Source organism: Grampus griseus (assembly GCF_964374135.1).
Source record: "Grampus griseus genome assembly, chromosome: 14".
In the NCBI taxonomy this organism is placed as follows: domain Eukaryota; kingdom Metazoa; phylum Chordata; class Mammalia; order Artiodactyla; family Delphinidae; genus Grampus; species Grampus griseus.
The window spans coordinates 37,321,255-37,342,380 of record NC_139008.1 but is presented as its reverse complement, the minus strand read 5'-3'; the positions used below and the strand labels follow the sequence as shown (position 1 = coordinate 37,342,380).

The following is a 21,126-nucleotide window of genomic DNA, read 5'->3' as shown; positions in this document are numbered from 1 at the left end:
GCCGCCCTTAGACTCCCCTGCAGGGAAGACGCTGCTTAGAGTTCAGAGTTGGGGTGAGACCCAGCGCAGTTCTGCACCCAGCTGCCCTGGGAAGCTCTGAGACTGTTTCCTATTCCGCTGAAGGGGCTTACTATGCACGTCAACTCAGAGGTGATACAGGGAAAGTTAACAATGGAATTTAATACAAAAACAGGTCATTAAGTCCAGCCCAGAGCCATGTGGGGCGAGCCCCCAGCTGCATCCTCACTCAGCCACGCAGGCGCTCGTGAAATAAGCAGGAGAAGCCCAAGGGCCAGCCTCCCTCTGCTGGGAGGAGGCCTCCCCTTCTACAGTCTGGCCCCAGCAGTGCAGGTGTCACTTGAGGGTGGCACACTGATGGCACAGTGGCTGGGCAGGGTCACAAGAGCGGTGAGCACAGGGCCCTGGAAAAATGCCCACACCCCGGAGGGAAGCCCTGCGGGGGGAGAACATCTCACCCACAGCTCTAGCCCCCACGTACCCCACAGCCTGGGGTGGTTCCTCATATCACAGTCTGTTGGTTTTAGGGGACACATGTCTCAAGTTTTAAGTGACTGAAATCACAATGTGTCTTACAAATTACAGAAATGCCATAGTTTTAACTGTCAGTATCTTTCTTTCTTAGTGATGAAGTAACGGTGCCTCTAAGAATCAGGGTCATCTTAGATTTTTTTTAAATGTATTTATAGCTTTATTTTATTTTTATTTATTTGGCTGCACCACACGGCTTGTGGGATCTTAGTTACCTGATCAGGGATCTGAACCCTACCCTGGCAGTGAAAGCCCAAGTCCTAACATAACCACTGGACCGCCACAGAATTCCCCAAGGGCCATCTTAGATTTGATGAAATACAGTAAATGGATGCTTGATAAATATTTGTTGAATCAAAGAACGAACGATGAAGTGGCACCTGGCTAACCTAGCTCACCAACAGGGAATTAAGTTAACGATACAGTGGTACATCCATGGAATACTGTGTAGTCATTAAAAAGTGAAGTTGGTTGATAAAATCACATATGTTTAAATAGAAATATATTTATACATAAAATTTAAAAATTTATAAAAATATGTATATAAAAATCTAAAAACATATTTGTAAATAGACCACATGTATATGTACTTAAGATATCTAAGCTGTACTGTTACGTTAAAAAAAAAAAGCAAGTTTCAAGCATTTTTACAATATAATCCCCCCATCTAAAAACAAGCGTATATATGTTATAGCTGCACATGCATAGAAAATCATCTGAAGAGCTACACCTCAAAGTGTCAGCGATGTTCATCTCTGGGTGGTGGGAGTGTGCTGTGCACTCCAGCACGTGATCGTTCTTACACAAAGCTCTATTACTTTGTAGGCAGAAAACCCAACAAGATGTTTTTTGAGAAAGACGGCTGGGAGGGGGCTGTGTACTGGCCCTGTGGCAGGCCAGCCAGCGCCAGCTCCTCCTCTCAGACCTTGGAGCGCAAGGATAACCTCGGGCGTGGGGGTCTCGGGGTCCCTAGGACACATGGCTCATGACAGCGCACAGGGCATGCATTGCATGTCAGGGACTAGAGGTGCCTGGGGTGGGTGCTGGGCCCACCTCTACCCCCACAGAGGTGGCTGTCAGAACTTACCAGGATGAAGAAATACCAGGGCTGGGGCACACCGAACTGGCCTGGGAAGATGGCCTCCACATACCAGGTCACCAGGCTGTAGAGGACGGAGTCCAGCAATAGCATGCCAAGCACTTGCCCAAAGGAGAAGTCGTCGTCCACGTTGACAGGACTCAGGAGGTCTCGCCACTGGACACCTGTGCCTGGAAGACATGCCAGGAAACAGACCTGAAGCGGACCCGTGGTCACCAATGTACACATGTGCGCAGCAGTGCAAAGTCAGTGTGACGCTTCCCTGCCTACAGCAAACCTGACAACTTTCTTCAGGCCTCTAGACAAGAGCAAGTCACCAAATCGGTGTCATAGAACTAACAAAAGCTTGTGAACTGACGAGAGGGGCTCATGTTTGATTTATGACATATACACACATAAACACATATCCATCTACATAACATACTTGTACATATACACGGATGCACATACACGTGTACATACACATACACACGTACACATATGTGATCTGGGTAAGGCCAACACTGGAAGAGGCTGCATTTAATATAAGTCTTTTCAAAAAAAAGGAAACACTCCCGGCATAAATAAAGCTCTGTTTAGTGGTGCTCGTGGTGTTCTGTCCTCTCTCTGGTTTGCAACATCACAGTCCAAATGATGCTTGGGGATTCTGTGCGGCTGGACCACCTGGGTTGGCTCGAGAGCCCGTGATGGAAATGGCTGCTCTCCAGCCTTGGTCACTGTTCACTTTCAAACAACTAGAAGTTTGTCTATTTTAAGAAAATTCAGGGACTTCCCTGGTGGTGCAATGGTTAAGAATCTGCTTGCCAATGCAGGGGACACGGGTTTGATCCCTGGTCCGGGAAGATCTCACACACCGTGGAGCAACGAAGCCCATGTGCCACAACTACTAAGCCTGCACTCTAGAGCCTGCATGCCACTACTGAAGCCCACAGGCCTAGAGCCTGTGCTCCGCAACAAAGAGTAGGCCCTGCTCGCCACAACTAAAGAAAGCCCGCGTGCAGCAACAAAGACCCAACACAGCCAAAAAATAAAAAATAAAAAACAGGAGAAAATTTTTAAAAAAAAGAAGAAAATTCAGTATAGAATTTTGAAAACCAAGAGGTGCCATGTAGTTGACTCCTCTTTATAAATGGCTTTTTAAAAAGCATTTGAACCCTGGAAGGGACTATGCCTTTAAAAAATCTACATTTTATCACACACTACTGAACATGGAGAACCACGTATATTTAAAAGCACCAATGTCATAGGACTTTTGCCAACTGAAGAAAAAAATTCTAATTAAGGATAAAGCCACACTAAAGGTTCCCGTGGCCACCCACCTCCCTCCCTCCTTAGACCCACAACTAGGAAGCTACAACTAGGCATTGCATGACTGGAAGAAACCAGAGCATTCAGCCTGATAGAGAACATCTGGGTGGGGCGGGGTGAAACCATCTCAAAATGCACTCAGGTCAGTCACTCAGAAGCGAGGTTGTATTTCACCTCCTGCTAGCAGAGCCAGAGCAACACCAGGAGCTCCCGGGAGACGGACACCAACACAACACCAGCCACGCATAAACTCATCCTGTCCCTTCTGTCTCCGCTTGGAACCAAGGCAAGTGAGACAGAGGCAGGGCCAGGTCTGGGTCCACTTGCCTCTTCAAGGCCCTTCTGTGAGGTGGTCTGAGTGATCCAGAAATGAACGGGGCCTTCTCCTAAGAGGTGAGCACTCCATCTCTGGAGATTTCCCACTAGATGTGGGGTTAAGGGTTAAACTAGGCGTCCTCTCAACCCTTTAGAGGAGCAGCCTTGACTCTACCATGTGAAATCTGAGCATCTCCTGCAGGGTTTGCAAAATGGGAGCCCACAGGCCAACGTCAGCCCTAGAGGTGTTTATTTGACACCCATGACATTTTAAAAATCAGGAAATTTCACAAAACTCAAGAAAGCAATGTCCTGGTCTGTGACTTGTTCCTCTCTCAGGCCTTCCTGCCGTCATCACCAATTACTGCAGGAGGTATCAGGGAAACAGGAGGAGGGGAGATGCTAGTTCTACAAGTTCACCAAGAGCTGGGAACCCTTCGAACCCTGCAGACTGAGACCTCTGGCCTAGGAATCCTAAAGCCTCGAGAGGCAGGCAGAGACTCAGAGGCGACCAACTTGAATCCCACCATTGGCAGATGCAGACGCTCACGGCCAGCGTTTTCCTGAAGTAACGGCCAGTTCCAGGCAGGGCTTCGAGGGGTGCTCAGAGCCGGGACCGCAATGGCCAGGTGGTGGCCAACATTGCATTGGACACCTCAACTCTCTGTCCTGTGAACCACGTGTCTCTGACCTACCTCTCCTGTGGCTCTGGTCACTCCTCCCCGTCTGCCCTGGGCGTGAGCCTCCCCCTCGCCGAGGACCTGCCTTCCAAATGCACTGTTCGTTTAGCTGTGCTGATGTGTCTGATTATCGTTGGAGCGAGAGTCTTGAGTCTGGAGGCCCCTCTGCTTAGACCCTCTGGGGTAACTGAATCAGCAAGGACAGCCCGTGTAAAGGAAAATACTCACCTTTTGCTTCAAATTTTCCTATGAGCTGGGCTCCCATTGCCATGGCAACATTGGACAGGAGGCAGGAGAACAGCTTCTGGCTAAGCGTCATCCAGTTGTATCGAGGGGCAACGAAGAAGTAAGGGATGTACGTGAAGAAGTAGAGGAAGCCCCCGATGGCTGCTGCCACATTGGCTATGGGCGGAGAGAGGAAGACAAGTGTGCCAGAACCAGGCGAGGGCATCTGCACTGATGGGCTCCATCCATGGCACAAAGGACGCCTCTCTTGGGCGAGCTGCCCAACCCCAGCCTGGCAGGAGCCGGGGACACGGGGACACAAGCCTCAGTGCTGGGGGGGGCGCTCCATGCTCGGCTCTCAGCCTCTGCCCTTGTTGGCGTGCCTGTGCCCACCCCAGGAACCCCAAGGGGATTTCTCCACCCTCTCCTGCAGACCTACCTCCAGCTATCTGGGCATCGCACACCTGACACGACTAACACGGAGCATGTGATCCCCCGCCTGGTCCTGCCCCATCTTGTTCACTCGTGCATCCCACAGATACTCGCTGGGCACCTGCTCTGTGCCAGGCCCTGTTCCAGGCACCAGGAAACAGAACAGACAAAGCCCTCCACTCGGGGAGCTTAGGATCCAGTGTGGACACAGCCAGTAGACAAGAAGGTAAGTAAAGCAGATGGTGCTGGGTGGGTACAGCCCTGTGAAGAGCAACAAGCCACAGACCTGGGACAAGACACTCCCTAGGCTGAGGGTTGCAACTATAACCAGGCGGCCAAGGAAGGCTTTGATGAGGAGGTGAATGTGGAAAAGACCTGAAAGAGGTAAGGATGGGGTGGTGGAGGTGTGGGGAGACAGCATGGCTTCAGTCGACTCAGTGCCCTTACACCCTTTGGTCTTAAGACTCCTTTAGCTGTAAACAGTTGTTGAGGATGTCAAAGAAGTTTGTTCATGTGGGATACAAACATTATATATATGTCAACATTCCACTGTGTCAGAGATGAATACTAAGAAAATGTTAAGATATTTAAGAATAACAATAATAAACCCATTACAAGTTAACGTAAGTATTTTTATGAACAACACCTGTATTTCCCACAATTTAGTGGGAAGAGTAGCCTTGTGAAACATTCTTGCAAACCTCTGTAAAGATTTAACCAATTACAGCTGGATTCTCATATCTGCTTCTGCATTCACTCTGATGTATTGCCTTGTTTTAGGTGAAGTGAATGAAGAAAATGAGCTTCACAGAGATCAGCAGTTGGAAAAGGGACAGGAATTTTAATAGCCTTTTTAGGTATTTTGGATATTCTTTGCTACCACACCACCACTTAACAAGGGGTGGTTTCTTAAAGGTGAGGTGCCACGTGGAATCAACCTGAACAATGAACTTTTTATACTCTGTTATGTGAAAATCTATTGGTCCATCTTGTACCTGGAATGGGTTATTTACTATTCTTGCATGATTTTGTAACATGATGCATGGCCATTTGGAAAATATTGCTCGTTGGGCAAAGAACATCTTCCAAATGTTGACACATTTTATTACACCACATAAAAAAAATCACACTGGGTAATATTATCACTAATTTCATAAAAAAGTAAGTAAGTACTGGGAGGCTGTAAAGCTCATGGTGGTAGATTAAAGTTTGCAAAATTCTATTTTTGTTGCCTGAAAGCCTGAATTTTGTAATTGACATCAGATATTGTCAGTTGTTTTCCTCAAAAAGGCAGCTCACACTTGAGAAAATGCTTACCAAATACCAGCAAGTGAATGACAGTGTGATGGTCATTGCTTCAAGCAAAAATGGTGTTCCGTGAAAAAAGTGGCTAGTTCAGCTGACAACTCGAACACCTGCACACATGCTGTTCCTCAAGAGAATCATTATACTACAATACTCAGGAAGCACTTTCTGTGGACATCTCATTCAGTCATGCAGAATATTAGAAAAGTATACTTGAGAGTCAAAGGTTAACAAAATTAACCTTTTTTACTGTTCCGTCAAGGACATTTTTGAGTGAAACTGGCATTTTTGTTTGTTTGTTTACGAGAGTGTGTGGTGTGAAGAACACGCCACTGTCAAGTGCAGTTTGGAGCCTGTCTTGATCGTGCTCAGGGCTGGCAGTTTTACCACTTTTGCTTTTGCACCATCAGTGCACATGTCAACATGGTAGAAAAGGCAAATGACATTCTGATATTATCACAAAAAGTTCTGATTTTGTGAACCTCTAAAGGTCCCAGGAGCCCGTGGACCACACTGGAGAACCTCTGACCTGGGCAGAAACTGAAGAGGGGCAGGGGCAGAACCAGGAAGGCCAGTTATGGGGCTACCGCTGTCAACCAGGCTGGAGATGACAGTGGCTTGGGCCAGGGCAGGGCTGTGGGGGAGGTGGGAGATGGCTGGAGTTCAGGGGTACCTTGTGGTACAGTGGACAGGATTTGACTGGACTGGGGCAGGATGCTAGAGGAAGAGGAGTCGAGGGCATTCCCAGGTTTTTAGTGTGAGCACATGGTAGAGATGGGGAAATGGGGTTTTGAGGACACCATCAGTAGTTCAGGACACGTCTGACTGAGACACATGTTAAACATCTAATGGGAGTTGCTGGGCATGAGTCTGAATCTGGGAATTATCCCCATGTTTAAAGCTCTCCAAAGGAGTAAGTTTGAGTAGGAAAGAGATAGACTTCAAAACAAGAATATCAAGGACTTAAGGAGGAAATGAAGAAATGCTTCCATTGATAAAAGGAGGATTTTTCCCCACAAAAATGGATGAAGAAACAAGAATAAGTGGATATGTACAACAATCAACTGGATAGTTGGTAAAGGATAAATATAGTCATAGAAATAAAATCTCAAAGATGAGACACAGTCTAGAACATACACAGTCAAAGAGAGAATTAGGGAATTAGAAGACAACTCTAAGGAATTCATATAGAGCTCAGCACAAAGAGATTTTTTTAAGGTATGAAAAAGTAGTTAAGAGACATAAAGAACAGACTGAGAGATATACTTACACCCAAGAGGGGTCTACTATAAAAAAAAGCAAATATAACAAGTATTGGTGAGGATGTGGAGAGATTGAAACACTTTTGCACTGTTGGTGGGAATATAAAACGGTTCAGCTGCTGTAGAAACAGTATGGCAGTTCCTCAAAAAATTAAAAATAGAATTACTATACAATCCAGTGGTTCTGCCTCTGGGTATACACTCAAATGAACTGAAAGCAGGGTCTCAAAGAGATCTTTGTACACCCATGTGCATAGCACCATTATTCACAATAGCCACAAACGTGGAAGCAACCCACATATCCATTGATGAATGAATGGATATGCAAAATGTGGTCTATACATATGATGAAATATTACTCAGCCTTACAAAGGAAGGAAACTCTGACACAAGCTGCAACAGGGGTAAACCTTGAAGACATTATGCTAAATGAAGTAAGCCAGTCACAGAAAGACAAACGCTCCATGATTTCCACTTACGCGAGGTCCCGAGTAGTCAAATTCATAGAGACAGAAAGTGTAATGGTGGTTTCCAGGGTTGTGGGAACGGGGTAGGGAGTTAGTGTTTAATGGGGGCAGAGATTCAGTTTTGCAAGATGAAAAGATTTCTGGGGATGGATGTTGGTGACAGTTGCATGACAATGTGAATGTACTTAATGTCACTGAACTTTACACTTAAATGGTTAAGGTGGTAAATTTATGTCATATGTATTTTACCACATTAATAAAAAAAAAGTTACGAGACATGAAGGACAGACTGAGAGGCTTCAACTTAGGTCTAATAGAAGAGAAGGGGGATTAACAGGGAGCAAAGTCTGATTGATGACGAACGGAAATGCAGAACTGAAAAGACTTGAGTCCTCAGATCCAAACATCCATACAGAAAAATCAGACCTAGACTGTCAGCTGACTTCTTCCCAGCAATAATGGAAATCCGGTGGCAATAAGGTAATGTTATCAAAGCGCCAAGGAGAATTTTATACGCAGCTAAGACAGTATTCAGGAGTGAGGGCAAAACAGAGACATCTTCAGATACACAAAGTCAATGAGAATTAACCACTCGCTGAGCTTCACTGAAAGGACTGTTCAGGGATGTACTCTGACACCCAAAAAACTGAATCCAAAGGAAGGCACAGAGTAAAGAAAACCTCAGTCTCCGGGTTATTTCTGCTCAGATGCCCTTGGACCCCTTGACCTTACTCATCCCAAGAGAAACTGCCGGTCTTCTGAGGTGTGCATCACCCACAGACCTCCACTCTCAGAGGCAGGACAACTCACCTTTGCTGAAGAAAGTGCTGACCATGAAGCTGAAGGAGATGGAGGAGATAGCAAAGCAGGCCAGAAAGACTAGCACCAGCGAGGGGTCACTGTGCGCGAGCACTGCCACATTCTTCTTCACCTGTGCAGCCATCCCGTTGGCAGGTGGGGGCAGGTCGGGGCAGGGTAGGGGAGACAAAACCAGGAAGAGTCTCAAACTTTCCCAGCCCCAAATGGAGCTGGTAAGGGTGGGAGAAGGGCTACACCAGTCCTCTCTACCAAAAGGGCAGACTCCCCAACCAAAGCCGTAAATGCGGAGTCTTGGGGTCTCCCTGGTGGTGCCACAGCTGTCTCTGGCCCTCCCACCAACTCCAACGCCTTGCTTTTCATGTGAGACCCCCTTCTGAAGCCACACTCACCTTGATGCAGAAGAGCAGGGTCATGAAGGAGACGGTGATGAGGAGGAAGAGGAAGAACAGGAGGAACCATGCGGTCCAGTGCAGCCAGCTGCTGAGCCCCATCATGCGCATGTATTCCTGGGGGAGGGGCACATGTGCTGCTCCACACGCCCCACCGCCTGCCACCCCTGCCACACCAGACCCCAGGAGCCTCCCTCACGCTAAACCTGCACCATCCAATACAGCGGCCTGCGGCCACACGTAGCTATTTTGGCTGAAATTACTTAAGATTAAAAAGCCAGCTCCTCAGCCGCGCCAGGCACAAGTGCCCAGTGGGGCCGTAGAGGACAGCAGACCCAGGCCTGTCTGTTACCATGGACAACACTGGTCTGGGGGAGGGGACCAGGGCTGATTAAGTGTCTCTTGTGTACCAGGCACTAAGGTAGGCTGATTTTCCAACTTCTTCTCATGGACAATTTCAAACCACCAGAAAAATAGGAAGATTGGAACGGTGGCCACTCACATACCACTTGGGCTCAGTGATCATTCAACATCCCACCACACTGTTTTCATCTATGTACCTGGAGGCGCGTGCACGCACAAACATTTTTTCCTGAACCATTTCCTTGTCCGCTGCTAACCACCTCAGTGTCGCACCATTTTATTAAAGTTATTTAGGCACCGAAGTGGACAGGACCCACCTCATTAGTTCTCCCAGCCCCTCATTTACAACAATTTAAAAGCACCAACAGGGACTTCCCTGGTGGTCCAGTGGTTAAGACTTCGAGCTTCCAATGTAAGGGGCACGGGTTCAATCCCTCGTCGGGGAACTAGTAAGATGCCACATGCCACACGGTGTGGCAAAAAAAAAAAAAAAAAAAAGCTCCAATAATCACAGAGTTGGCACCACTGAGAATACTCTAAACGTCCTTCCACTGGCACTGCAGACATTGCCAAAGGAAGAACTTCACATAAATTCTGGGTAATTCTGGCAGCGTCAGAGGTGAGAGCTTACAGAGGACACTATTCATCCAGATGTACATGGTTATGTCAGTGAGATGCCTGTGGAGCACACCTCACACACTTCCACACACTTCTCCATCCCCCACGACACTGCCTGACAGCTGGGCACCACAGCTGTCCTTGATCACATGCAAAGTTCGCTTCCTGCTCTCCATGTATGTGAACATTTGTCTTGTGTTGACCTACTGTTTCAACAGAAACAGAATTCAACCCGCATACGTAATTCAGAATTTCAGTAGCCACATCAAAAAAATTTAAAGGGGGACTTCCCTGGCGGTCCAGTGGTTAGGATTCCGCGCTTTCACTGCCGAGGGCGCGAGTTCCATCCCTGGTCGGGGAGCTAAGATCCTGCAAGTCGTGTGGCGTGGCCAAAAAAAAAAAAGTTTAGGGACTACCCTGGTGGCACAGTGGTTAAGAATCCGCCTGCCAATGCAGGGGACACGGGTTCGAGCCCTGGTCTGGGAAGATCCCACATGCCGCGGAACAACTAAGCCTGTGCGCCACAGCTACTGAGCCTGTGCTCTACAGCCCGCGAGCCACAACTACTGAGCCTGCGAGCCACAACTACTGAAGCCCACATGCCTAGAGCCCATGCTCCGCAATAAGAGAAGCTACTGCAAAGAGAAGCCCACGCACCACAACGAAGAGTAGCCCCTGCTCACCACAACTAGAGAAAGCCCGCGCACAGCAACAAAGATCCACCCAATGCAGCCAAAAGAGTTTAAAGGAACAAATGAAATTAGTTTCAACAATGTATTTTACTTTACCTAATGTATCCAAAACACTGTCTTTTCAATGTTCAGTCCTTAACATACAGCACATGAACGACAGCGCTTTATCAGGGTTTTAAAAATCTGGACAGAACAGGCTTGATTTCAAAGAAGCCTGAGATGGGCTGAGCCATGTGGGCACTAGCCCCACGCCCAGCTGCCCTGGTGCCCCCAGTGCCCAGGAGCTGCCCCCACCTGATGACAGGACTCAGGACACGACAGCCCATGGCCACACTGTGCCCGGACTCAGGATCTCTCAAAGCCAAACGCAAACAGGGTTACCTTCAGTTTCCTCTCTTTCTCTTGCACGACAGCCCGGATGATGCTGAGTGAGGTGTAAGTGAAGCTCAGCATGAGCAGCAGGGGAAGCTGGTACTGGATGGCGACGAGGAAGGGGTCCGAGATAAAAGGCGGGTAAGGGAACCTCTTGGCGATCACGGTGAGCTTCTCAAACAGCTGGTGCGTGGAGGCGTTGGCGTGGTACTGCATGACAGCCCTGTCCACGGCATGCTGCACGGCCAGGAAGCCCTCACGGATATACCCTGAGTGCAGGAGCAGAGGACGTTCCGGCATGTGGGGTCGATACATGTGGGAGAAGCCAGGTCCTGGGTGCTGGTGCTCAGAGCGCTGAGGGCACTGAGCTGGTGAAGTGGCCTGGGGTTTCCTGCAGGCCTCCAGTTTGTAGGGGCCACCCTCGCTCTTTGGCTCGAGGCCCCTCCTTCCACCTTCCAAACCATCCAGGCAACATCTCTCTGACTGGCTTCCGTGTCATCACATCTTTCTCTGACTCTCTCTTCTGCCTCCCTTGCCCACTTTTAAGGACCTACTGGGATAATCGACAAGTCTTGTTCCCTTGAGACCAGCTGATCAGCAACTTTCATTCCATCCACCCTTGAGTTACCATCTCAAAGGGAGGCAGGAACCACAGACCAAAGGCCACCACTACACGACCTTTGTGTGCTTTGTGGTCCCTCCCTGCTGGCCCTTTCTGACTCCCCACATTTTTAAAGTGATAAGGGCCAGGGGGATACGATATTCCAGTCCACAGTGAGGCTTGTGAGAGGCTGAGCCTATGGAAGGAGTACGGCATAGCCTCAGGAGAGAGAAAGGCAGCCTGGATTCCTGATGTCCGAGCCCAGGGGACAGAGAGGGGACATGGGGTGCGGGTCTGGGTGGCGTGGGCACCCTCATTCCTAAAACAGTGACATTTAGAACACCTAACATCCTCCAACACAAAACTGTCAGCTGCCTGAGTTCAAGCTTCTAGAATAAAGAAAAGCAATTTTATGCCCACCCCACCCCCAGCACGAGGTCACCACATCTGTGCACTTCTACCACCTCCCTTGAGTAAGTAGTTTTATATGGCTGCAGAAATAGCAGGTGCTCAGTGAATCTTACCGCTCGTTGTGCTGGGTGGGGGTTTAGTTCTCATCTTCACTGTGACCCTGCAGAGTAGTGAACGACATCTTCATTGGACAAACGGGGCCACTGAGGCCCAGGGCGTTGAGCCACACAAAGGGGGAGGGGACAAAGCTGAGACGGGACCCTGGTCTCTTAGCTTCAAAGCCAGTGTCTTTCTCACGTCACAACGCCTCCCCCAGGAAACGTCCTGCCTGCCTCCTGCTCCCTAGTTGTTCTTCCATGAGGTTCTGCATGCTGCCATGGGGTCTTCACCACCACAACCTCTGCAGCTGCTCAGCACTGAGGCAAAGCCACCCTCTGTGATCAATCATGTCCCACTACTGAAGTTTTTATGATCATAAACAATGCTGTGGGGAACTTCTTTTGTGCCTCTGCATTTTCTCCTTCTTTCAGACTATTCCAGGGGCTCAATTTTTATCAGGGGTCTAAGGTATGGACATTCGGGGGTGGGCTTGGGGGGAACACTGGCCTAATTCTTGGAGGGCCTGCTGTGTGCCAGGTTCACATCCTTTCCACATCTCTTGGGGTCTTTGTGTTTTTTTTAAACTGATTTGGACTAAGGAATCATTTATAAAACAGAAGGTATTTACCCTTTGTCATCTGCTGGAATGTTTTCCCCAATCTCTTATTTGCTTTCAAAATTGGTGTTATGTCTTTTTCTCTTTTAGCAAATTTCAAGTTTGTACGTAGTGAAATCTGTCAGTCTTTTCCTTGGAGAACTTTTGCCTCTATCGCTTCCAAGCTTAGGAAATTGTCCCCACAAACAGGACGGACAGCCCCGCCCCAGGTCACACAGCCAGTGTCTCCTGCTGCTGGCCACAGGCAGTGGGCGTGGCAGCTGATGTGGCTTCTCCTCCTCTCCAGTTGGTGACCTGTCCAGGGCTTCATTCTGGGGCCTTGCACACCTCACCTTGCCTTGCTCGTCGTCTTAGCTCCTCTTTTGGATTTAAAATCTTTTCCTGGAACATTAGCCTGGTGATAGGGTCCTGGCACCAGAAATAAATCTAAATGCTGGCTGCCTCCTGCCTTCCTGGTGCTCTATTTAGGGCATTCCTGGGTCTTTTCATCAAAATCTCTAACAAGTTCTGCCTCTTGCAGACCTGGGAATTAATTCTGTGTTCTTTGCAACACCCAGGATGCCTCCTGGAGCCTGTAGCTGGGCCTCAGCTTGAGGGCATAGTCTAGTCCTGGGTCCCAGTTACTTGGTTCTAAGATGGAACCTTGGTCAGAGAAGACAAACAAGCCAACTACCTTCCAGAGTAACAGCGAACAGACCGACACACCCTCTGGCAATACAGTGAGCTGAGATCCGACTTCTGCAAACATTCCACTGACTCAATGAAACCACGGACAATTACACAAGGACAACAGAGCGTACAATGCCTATACAACTGTACAGAGAGAGGGGCAAGGAGAGAAGGGAAATGGAAAACCAAGCCCAAAAGACCCAATGCAAACTGAAGCTCCTTAAAAACTGAAATATAAATGTTTCATTCAACAGCACGTTTGCTGGGAAATAGGGAGACAGCCTTTGCTGTTTTCAAAGATTATTTTGCTTTTCAGAAGCCAGTTTTACTGGATGTTTTCTTCCTTCTCCTACAAAGAAGAAGGTCAAATAATCATAAAAAATCTTCCTCCAGAGAAATGCAAGATGGGTTTCCCCGACGTGATGATCATGAGCCAGCACCCCGGGGGAGGGAAGGAGACCCCCTAAAAGTGTTCCTCACCAGGTTCTCCGCCATCAGGGGATGTGGGTTCCCTTGGTCCTGGGCTGGGGAAGAGTGGAAAAAGGGAAGTGGTGTGCCAGCCTTCTGTCTCTCTCAGGAAAAAGGAGCCTGTCTGGGTCCACATGTAATTTCTTCGCGTGTAACTGAACCGTAAGTGATATTTCACCTACGGAAACAAAGAGAAAACCAAATGCTCTAAGGGATCCAGCCAGAGGAGCAAACGTCTGCATCCAGTGGGAGGGTTGGGGGACCCTCATTACCGTGACCTCACCACTGCCCCAGCCCCCGCCAGTGTCTGGATCTCAGGAGGTCAGAGTGAGCGGTCCTGCCAGGGCACAGAGAGCCCAGGGGCACCTCTGCAGTGCTCTTCACCACCCTCTTCTGCCATTACCAATGGGAATTCCATGCATGACTCGTCACTGCTAACCAGTGCAGGGCCACCAGCGTGATGCTGAGGGACCTGACGGTTTCCCAGTCTTATTGCCACTGGGGCAACCAAAAAACCTTTCTTTTTGTTTGTTTGTTTAAATATGTAACAGAAATTCTAATGCCATATGGTGCTAAGTCCCGAGTATCTGCTACTTTCCTACTTGTCCTATTTGACTCTGTCAAAGGAGACCTGTAACGCCTTTCACAAAACGAGAGGACAAAGAGGGGCCACAGCAATGGTCTACGGCCACTTTCTTCAGACACGCGAGGTTTCTAAACCGCTCTGGCCTGATGGGTCAAACTCCATCAGGGCCCCTCAGTGGGCTGAGAGGTGATTCTGGACCCAAGGGGAAAGTCGCATTTGCTCCCAGGCAGGCAGAGCGTCTCTGGCTCCTGGGGGAGGAAGCTTGGCTCCGTGGGGCTGGGGTCCTCACCGCCAGCGGCAGGGGATCCCTGCTGTGGTTGAAGGCATGCTCGAACACCACGGCGGCCAGCACGTTGGCAGAGCGGTTGTCGTACCTGACGTAGTCCTCAAAGTCCTTTTCGGAGGGGAAGCCGCGAGCTGTGGGGAGGAGGGGGGCCCAGAGTTGCCCAATCGTCCACTCTGCTTGAGAAAGCTGGACCTTCAGATAAAGGACTAAAGCTTACAAGTTTCTCTAGGGCTTTGTAAACCTTTCCTAAGACTCGAGGAGGCTTTTGTTTTTGGCAGAGACGGGCTGCGGTGAAGACTGGCAGAACCTCACCATTGAAGCCGGCCCTGGGCATCTAGAAGCTGAGAGCTGGAGCAGGGCCCCTCCATGTGGGCAGCTGCCCTGCCCTGAGCTCTGCAGCCAGCATCAGTTTCTCTCATAACCATAATGGTGGGCTTTAAAAATTCAAGTGGACACTAATGTATAGTCTGTTCGACGACCTCTCTCACCCAGACCCCATTTCACATAAAGGGTTTGACTATAATCACATAGTGAGGGACCAGGGATCTTCCCCTAAGTGTTTGCTACACTGAATTAAACAGGCCACAGTGCCAAAATCAAGAGGGAAAGGAAAAGGGATAATACTTTCTATTCTGAATGCAAAGACCTAGCGAGGGTGACTGGCACATTTCCTGGGAATGGCCCTCAGCAGGCTTCTTGATGACCTTTATCAGAGCTGTCCTCCCAAAACCATATCCCAGAAGAGATTCCTGGCACCGGGGCCTTGCCCTCATAATTAAACAGCTTTGTGGGGTATGTGGACGCCATCCCCACTCTGAATAGCCAGGGGCTGTAAACTGTCACACACACTGCTTCCCACAGCCGTCATAACCCTGGTCCCTGTTGCAATGAGACATGACACAGGGATTTGCGGGCCGTGCGGCCACTACAGGGCAGACTGCATTGCCTGCTGCCCGGCTCCCCGCCTGGCCAGTCCCTGCCCCAAAGCCCAAGTCCCGCAGCACTACTGAGTCCCCGACAACTCACCTCTCATGTTGATCACCAGCATCCTCCTCACTGTCTCCACAACGGTCCTCACGGCGTCACTCTGGGATGGGATGTAGGCGAGCTCCCAGGCGGCTCCCGGTGGCGGGAAGCTGAAGAACAGTGGCAGCTCTCGGATGGACTGGCCGGGGTAGAGGGTGGCATTGGGCACGTTCTCTGACTGGATCTTCAGGCGAAGCCAAATCAGGATCCCAGAAAACAGCAAGGGCAGGAAGAGCTCCAAGATGGTCACCAGGACCTTCCGCTTCTAAAGAGCAATGGAAACCGAGGGCTGAGGAGTGCGAGGTGGAGGCGAGGGGCTCCTGGAGCCCCTCTCACTGATGCCCCCTCTTGCTGACACCCCCTCTGCCAGGCCCCTCTCGCCCTTCCCCCTGCAGCATGCCCCCAGGGCCGGACCCACCTGCAAAGTGTAGTTCTTCCAGAGCAGGAGCGCCAGCTGCCTGAGCACCGCCATCCTTGCTAGAAGGGCCGCTAGTTGTGGACCAAAGACAAAAAGGGTGTTGGTTCAGGTTTGCGAATTGTGTTTGGGGAAGGCAGGGAGAGTGGGGGAGAGTCAGTCCTGAGACACAGACCCTCCACTTCTCCTCACCTTCTTTTGTCCCAGCCTAACTCAGAACAGCTCCCCAGAGGGAGAGGCCAGTTCTACTCTGTTCAAGGAACACACGCCCTTTTAGGAAGCTGACTTTGTTTCTTCTGGAAACAGGAGATGAACGGCAGGGCTGGTAGATGCAACGTGGCCAATGGAATGGCAATCATTCGATGAATGCTATTCAGATGTTCTCTGTGGTTCGTATGAATGTGCTATTTCTTAGCAAAAACTCAGGCTGATGGAATTCCCCTCCCTGACTGCTTTATTCTCCACCATCACAGAACAGTAAAAGGAAACTCAGCCCAGTATCCTGGCTGCGGGCTGATTTCTAAGACCTGGAGAGGGCTGTGGGGGAGCAGGGGAGGAGCCTGGGGTGAGGGCCCTCAGTGGCCTTAACCCAGGGGCAGACACAGCAGGCGAGGTGGACGCGTGGGCGGCAGGATGGCATGTACTCTCCCACCTTGAACCCTGAGAACCAGTTTTTCCTGCTTTAACTGTGAGCAGTGGTCTGTGAGCCTCCACACGACACTGGTCATTTTCCTCCAGAGAAAATCTACTCTATGTCAGGTATGAATGTTATATTTAAATCTGGCACGTATGGCTGGGAAAATCTGCTGAGACTAATTATCAAACACAGTGACAGCAGAAACAAGAACAGAGCTTTATAAAGGTCTTCCTCAATTTAGGGAAATCTATGTCATGAGACTGCAGTGTGAGAAGCAGAGACACGGAGCCACACTAACCTCTAGAGAAGGAGGGAGTTGGAGTTAGCTCAGGAAGACCCCAGGACGCTCATGACTAGAAGCACCTAGTTCTGTAAGCTGCGGGCATGAATGCCGAGGCTGGACCTGAGGTGGGCAGCGAGGGCGGCAGAGGAGGGGAGGCCCTGGAGAGCTCCTGGTCACCGTCTGCGCCAAGTATGCAGATGGAGCGGAGAGGGGCCCTCCACAGCTCACGGTCTTTCAGGTGGGGAGAAGCATCTGTGACTCACAGGAAAGAGTCCTGAGTACAGTGAGCCAGCTCCACACTCAGGTCGATACTAACCCAACACCATCCATTAGGCGCGTCAGGACGGCACGGACAAATGGCTGGTAAATCCTTCATTAGTTAACCTGCTCTAACACTATGGCCCAAAGAACCCATCTCGAGACCCAGTGCGCATGGAGCGAGAGCTTGTTTTTTTTTTTTGAAACAGCCAGTTTTGCTTTTGACTTCAGTTAGCTGAAAAATCATTTCCATTAAAGCTCATTTTTAAATTAAACTCTCGCTTTTAAAAAAAAGATGTAGCTGTCCATATCTGCCTAAAAATAGTTCCTCAAAATTTAAGCTTTAAAGGGCACTCAATAAATATTAGTAGAAAACACAACTGCAAGAAGTTATTTACAAATTAACTTAAAATATGGCTTTTATTTTATTTAACCATATGGTTAAAATATGGGGAGATTAAAGCTAAAATAGCAATGAAGGGCTATTAAGTGGCAACTTAATAAATTATCCAAATTCTTTTAAAATTAATAAGGTGGAAAAACCTGTCTTAAAATCAGTCGTAGACAGTTAATAAAAGAGCAGTAGTGTAATGTTACCCACGAAGGCCTACGGCCTATGAACAGTTTCAAGAAGTGGTTTAGGCTAAGAGGGGAAAGCAGTGCCTCCAACGGAGCTGATCATCCCCACAGCAGGCTGATGGGTGCCTGTCTTGGCAGAGATGAAGGTTCTTTCTCTACCAAGAGGGGAATGTGAAAAGGTCACAGTTCAAAGAAGTCTTCTGGTCAGAGAAGTCGATGACTTCCTTTTCCGGAAAAGTCTGGTCAAGAAAGGACAGGTCCCCACGCTTAATCCCACCTCTCTAGGCCCAGAGGGGTGGGCAGGGCAGGGAGACAGACCGTCCGCCTTCCCACTAGGACAACACCAGACAGCAACACCGGGGAACTGACCTGAGTCCTGACAGAGGCTCCTGGCTGAGGCTTTCCTCTGGGGCTATGGGAGGTCTGGCTGGGAGAAAGCGGCCCTGCACAGAGGGCTCTGGGGTGGGGCCGGTAGGCCTCTGGAGTACGGTGGGCTGACCTTGGAGCTCGGGAGCACTGACGCCTCACAGGATATCAGGAAGGGCCTGGGGCTCGTTGGCATGACGCTCCGGCCACCTTTGGGCAAATGGAGGGTGCCAGAGCATAATTTAAAAAATAATCATAAAACGCCTCTCACCGAGGTAGGAAATCGAAGTGCAAAATACACTGTAAGCATGTTACTTAAGCAAAGCCAAGTCCAATATCAAAGAAACATGGATTTCAGGAATCAGAGAACTCTGGGGTGGCTTTTGTTCTCTCCTGGTACAATAAACTGTAAGAAGCTTTTATTTTATATACTTTTATATTTATAGAGCCTCCTAATCCAGCCCTAACTTCTGGTACCATCACCCTTTCAAAACTAAGAAACTAGGAGGAAGTGCCTGACCCAGGATCACACAGGAAGCAAGGCACACACCCAGGATCTGAGCTTCCTAGTTTGTGTTTTTACCACTACACCCCTACAGTCTGTGTATCCTAAAAGCAGCAAACATCTTTATAAAGTCTTTATGTATTTCTCCCAGAACCTAACATTAGAAATCAAAAAGAAAAAATATCCCTTGAGCCCCACCGCCTTAACAGACATCATACGTGTTTCTGTCTCCCCAAGGCACCCAGCTCTTTGCTCTGTGCCTGCCATGCTCTATCTGAAGTCTCACTAAATGCCATACTCGTGTCTGTTCAGTTTGAGCAGAAAAGGAATTTAAAGGAGGAGATTCCCAGAATTACAAAATCTGGGAAGCTTTCTGGTTGCGACAGCAAATGTACACGAGGAAAGGAAGTTAAAGTTCCTCAAAACACTTAAGACCGCGGCACTCAGAGTCCCTCAGAAGTGGCGGGGGTTGCGATCCAGAACCAGCCCAGGCGGGTCCACTCCAAAGCAACCGCTCGCAAAGCCCCACAAGAACGTCTGAGGACTTCTCCCAAGGCTCACTTCACTCCTCCCAGGACAGAGCCGGGAAGGGAAGGGAAAGCTCTTTTTACCACGGAAAGGCGTGTTTGCTTACCGTTAAAATATTAAACATTACACAAATCATTGAGTATTTCAATGTTTGGTTTTCAGGTGAGCAGTGGAGCTGGTCCAGAGTGAGTGCCTATTGTGGGCTGCTAACTTCTGAGAACTCTTTTTTTTTTAAATATTTATTTTTTTGGCCACACCAGGTCTTAGTCGTGGCATGTGGGATCTAGCTCCCTGACCAGGGATCGAACCTGGGCCCCCTGCATTGGGAGCATGGAGTCTTAACCACTGGACTAGCAAGGAAGTCCCTAAGAACTCTCTTGATGTCACACGGGATTCCTCTGAAAATGGCTGTCCCGGTTTGGGAAATGGTTGTCCTAGTTTGGGAGCACTGTGCTGGGTGCTTGCCACTGCGTGTTGAGTCCCGACAGCTCTGCTTCCTGATTTGGGTATTTTTTTCATTATGGGCTTGAATATGTCCTCCAGTTTCTATGTGCCCAAGCAAAAGAAGCTTTTATTTCTGCATATACAGAACAGAATGGTGGTAACGCTTCTGGAAAGATCACTGCTGAGTGGGCCTCAAGGCCAGCAAGCAGAAGTGGACGGAGCCCCGAGGCCAGGCACATGCTGTTATGTCACGTGTCCTGTCGTATCCCGAGCTCGGTGCCTTTCCTACCACGGAAGCTGTCAGCACAGGCCTGGGGGAAGTCATGGCTGGGAGGGAGGGGGTCTCAGTAAGGTCAAGGCAGACATCTTGCTGTCACACAGACAGCAGACAACCAGGGCTCTGCCCTCTTGACCACACATGTGGAACAGAGAGATGCCCTTGTTGGTGGTGCTCGCTGGGACTTGGCACTTTTCCTGAAGACTGAGGTGGGTGAGGACCCATTTCAGCTAGGAAAGCATTTCCTTCTCACACGGGGAGCCCACAACAGTCAGCGGTGTTAAGTCTACGTGTGTACACGCTGCAGAAGGCATGATAGGTACTTCACGTTTGCTGGTAGAATCTGTGGTTTTTTAGGATACACAAAACAAAAAAGCATCTACTCATCCAACTAACATTTGCCAAGTACTTACTGTGTGATAGGCACTTATACCAGGCACTAAAGATCTGGAAATGAAAATCACAGTGTTCTTAATCCAAGGAGTTCACAGTCTGCACATGCTTGCATGTACTGTAATCACTATAACTGAAGCCAAATGAAGCATCATGAGATTCTGGAGATCAGGATTCTGTGTGTATGTGTAAGACAGGGTGAGCTCTGGGAAGGCTCCCAGAAACAGGTGACACAGGAGACCAGTCTCGGGTTTCTTGTTAGTTGAGGTAGGGAGGGCATTATAGGATCATGAAGAAATGAAAGAGTGTGTGGGGGGAACAGCAAGTAATTCTGAGTGGCTGGGGAGGAGCACCAGGGACGGAGCCAGAAGGGGAAGCCGACCAAGGCCTTGGATGCCGTGCCAAGAAGGGAGCAGGGGTAGGGGTGGGATGGGGGGTGGGGAGGGGATCCAAAAGTGCAGTAATTCTGCTCGAGGGTGTTCTGTTTTGCTTATAATCTTTTACCCAGTACATGATCTTTTAAATTGTGAAAATATCTAATTCAGTGGATTCTGCAGGTGAATGTCCAAATACCAATAAGCACTGTAAAAAATAGGCTGAAAATAGCAGGCACATTTATAGAGGGTGGTTCCCACCAGTGAACCCCACTATTGGTCTTCAAGTGGGATGAGCAAGACAATCTGCTAGAGTAAAGGAATGGCAAGAAATTCTACTTTAAAAATGAGGAAAAATTGGTTTTACTAATATTTAACACATGAATGCACCCTGGCACTCTTGCTGGCCT

The 21,126-nt window shown here is 49.0% G+C and overlaps 2 protein-coding genes across 2 annotated transcripts in view; one reads left to right on the top strand and one right to left on the bottom strand.

The window, feature by feature from the left end:
• LOC309832916 (phospholipid-transporting ATPase ABCA3) overlaps positions 1-21,126 on the bottom strand; it is a 44,514-nt gene that overhangs the window by 19,517 nt on the left and 3,871 nt on the right. The window contains exons 2-10 of the mRNA XM_082670965.1: positions 16,076-16,146; positions 15,658-15,922; positions 14,635-14,762; positions 13,772-13,937; positions 10,905-11,164; positions 8,851-8,967; positions 8,453-8,573; positions 4,180-4,353; positions 1,637-1,818 (exon numbers count right to left, since the gene is read on the bottom strand). Of these exons, the coding sequence (XP_082527091.1) occupies positions 1,637-1,818; positions 4,180-4,353; positions 8,453-8,573; positions 8,851-8,967; positions 10,905-11,164; positions 13,772-13,937; positions 14,635-14,762; positions 15,658-15,922; positions 16,076-16,129 (1,467 nt within the window). The 5' untranslated portion in view covers positions 16,130-16,146. The remainder of the gene's footprint in view (positions 1-1,636; positions 1,819-4,179; positions 4,354-8,452; positions 8,574-8,850; positions 8,968-10,904; positions 11,165-13,771; positions 13,938-14,634; positions 14,763-15,657; positions 15,923-16,075; positions 16,147-21,126) is intronic.
• Positions 17,094-21,126, top strand: part of LOC309832710 (ATP-binding cassette sub-family A member 17-like) — a gene marked incomplete at both ends in the record, with an annotated part of 91,510 nt that continues 87,477 nt past the window's right edge. The window contains 1 exon segment of the mRNA XM_082670694.1: positions 17,094-17,181. Coding sequence (XP_082526820.1) covers positions 17,094-17,181 — 88 coding nt within the window.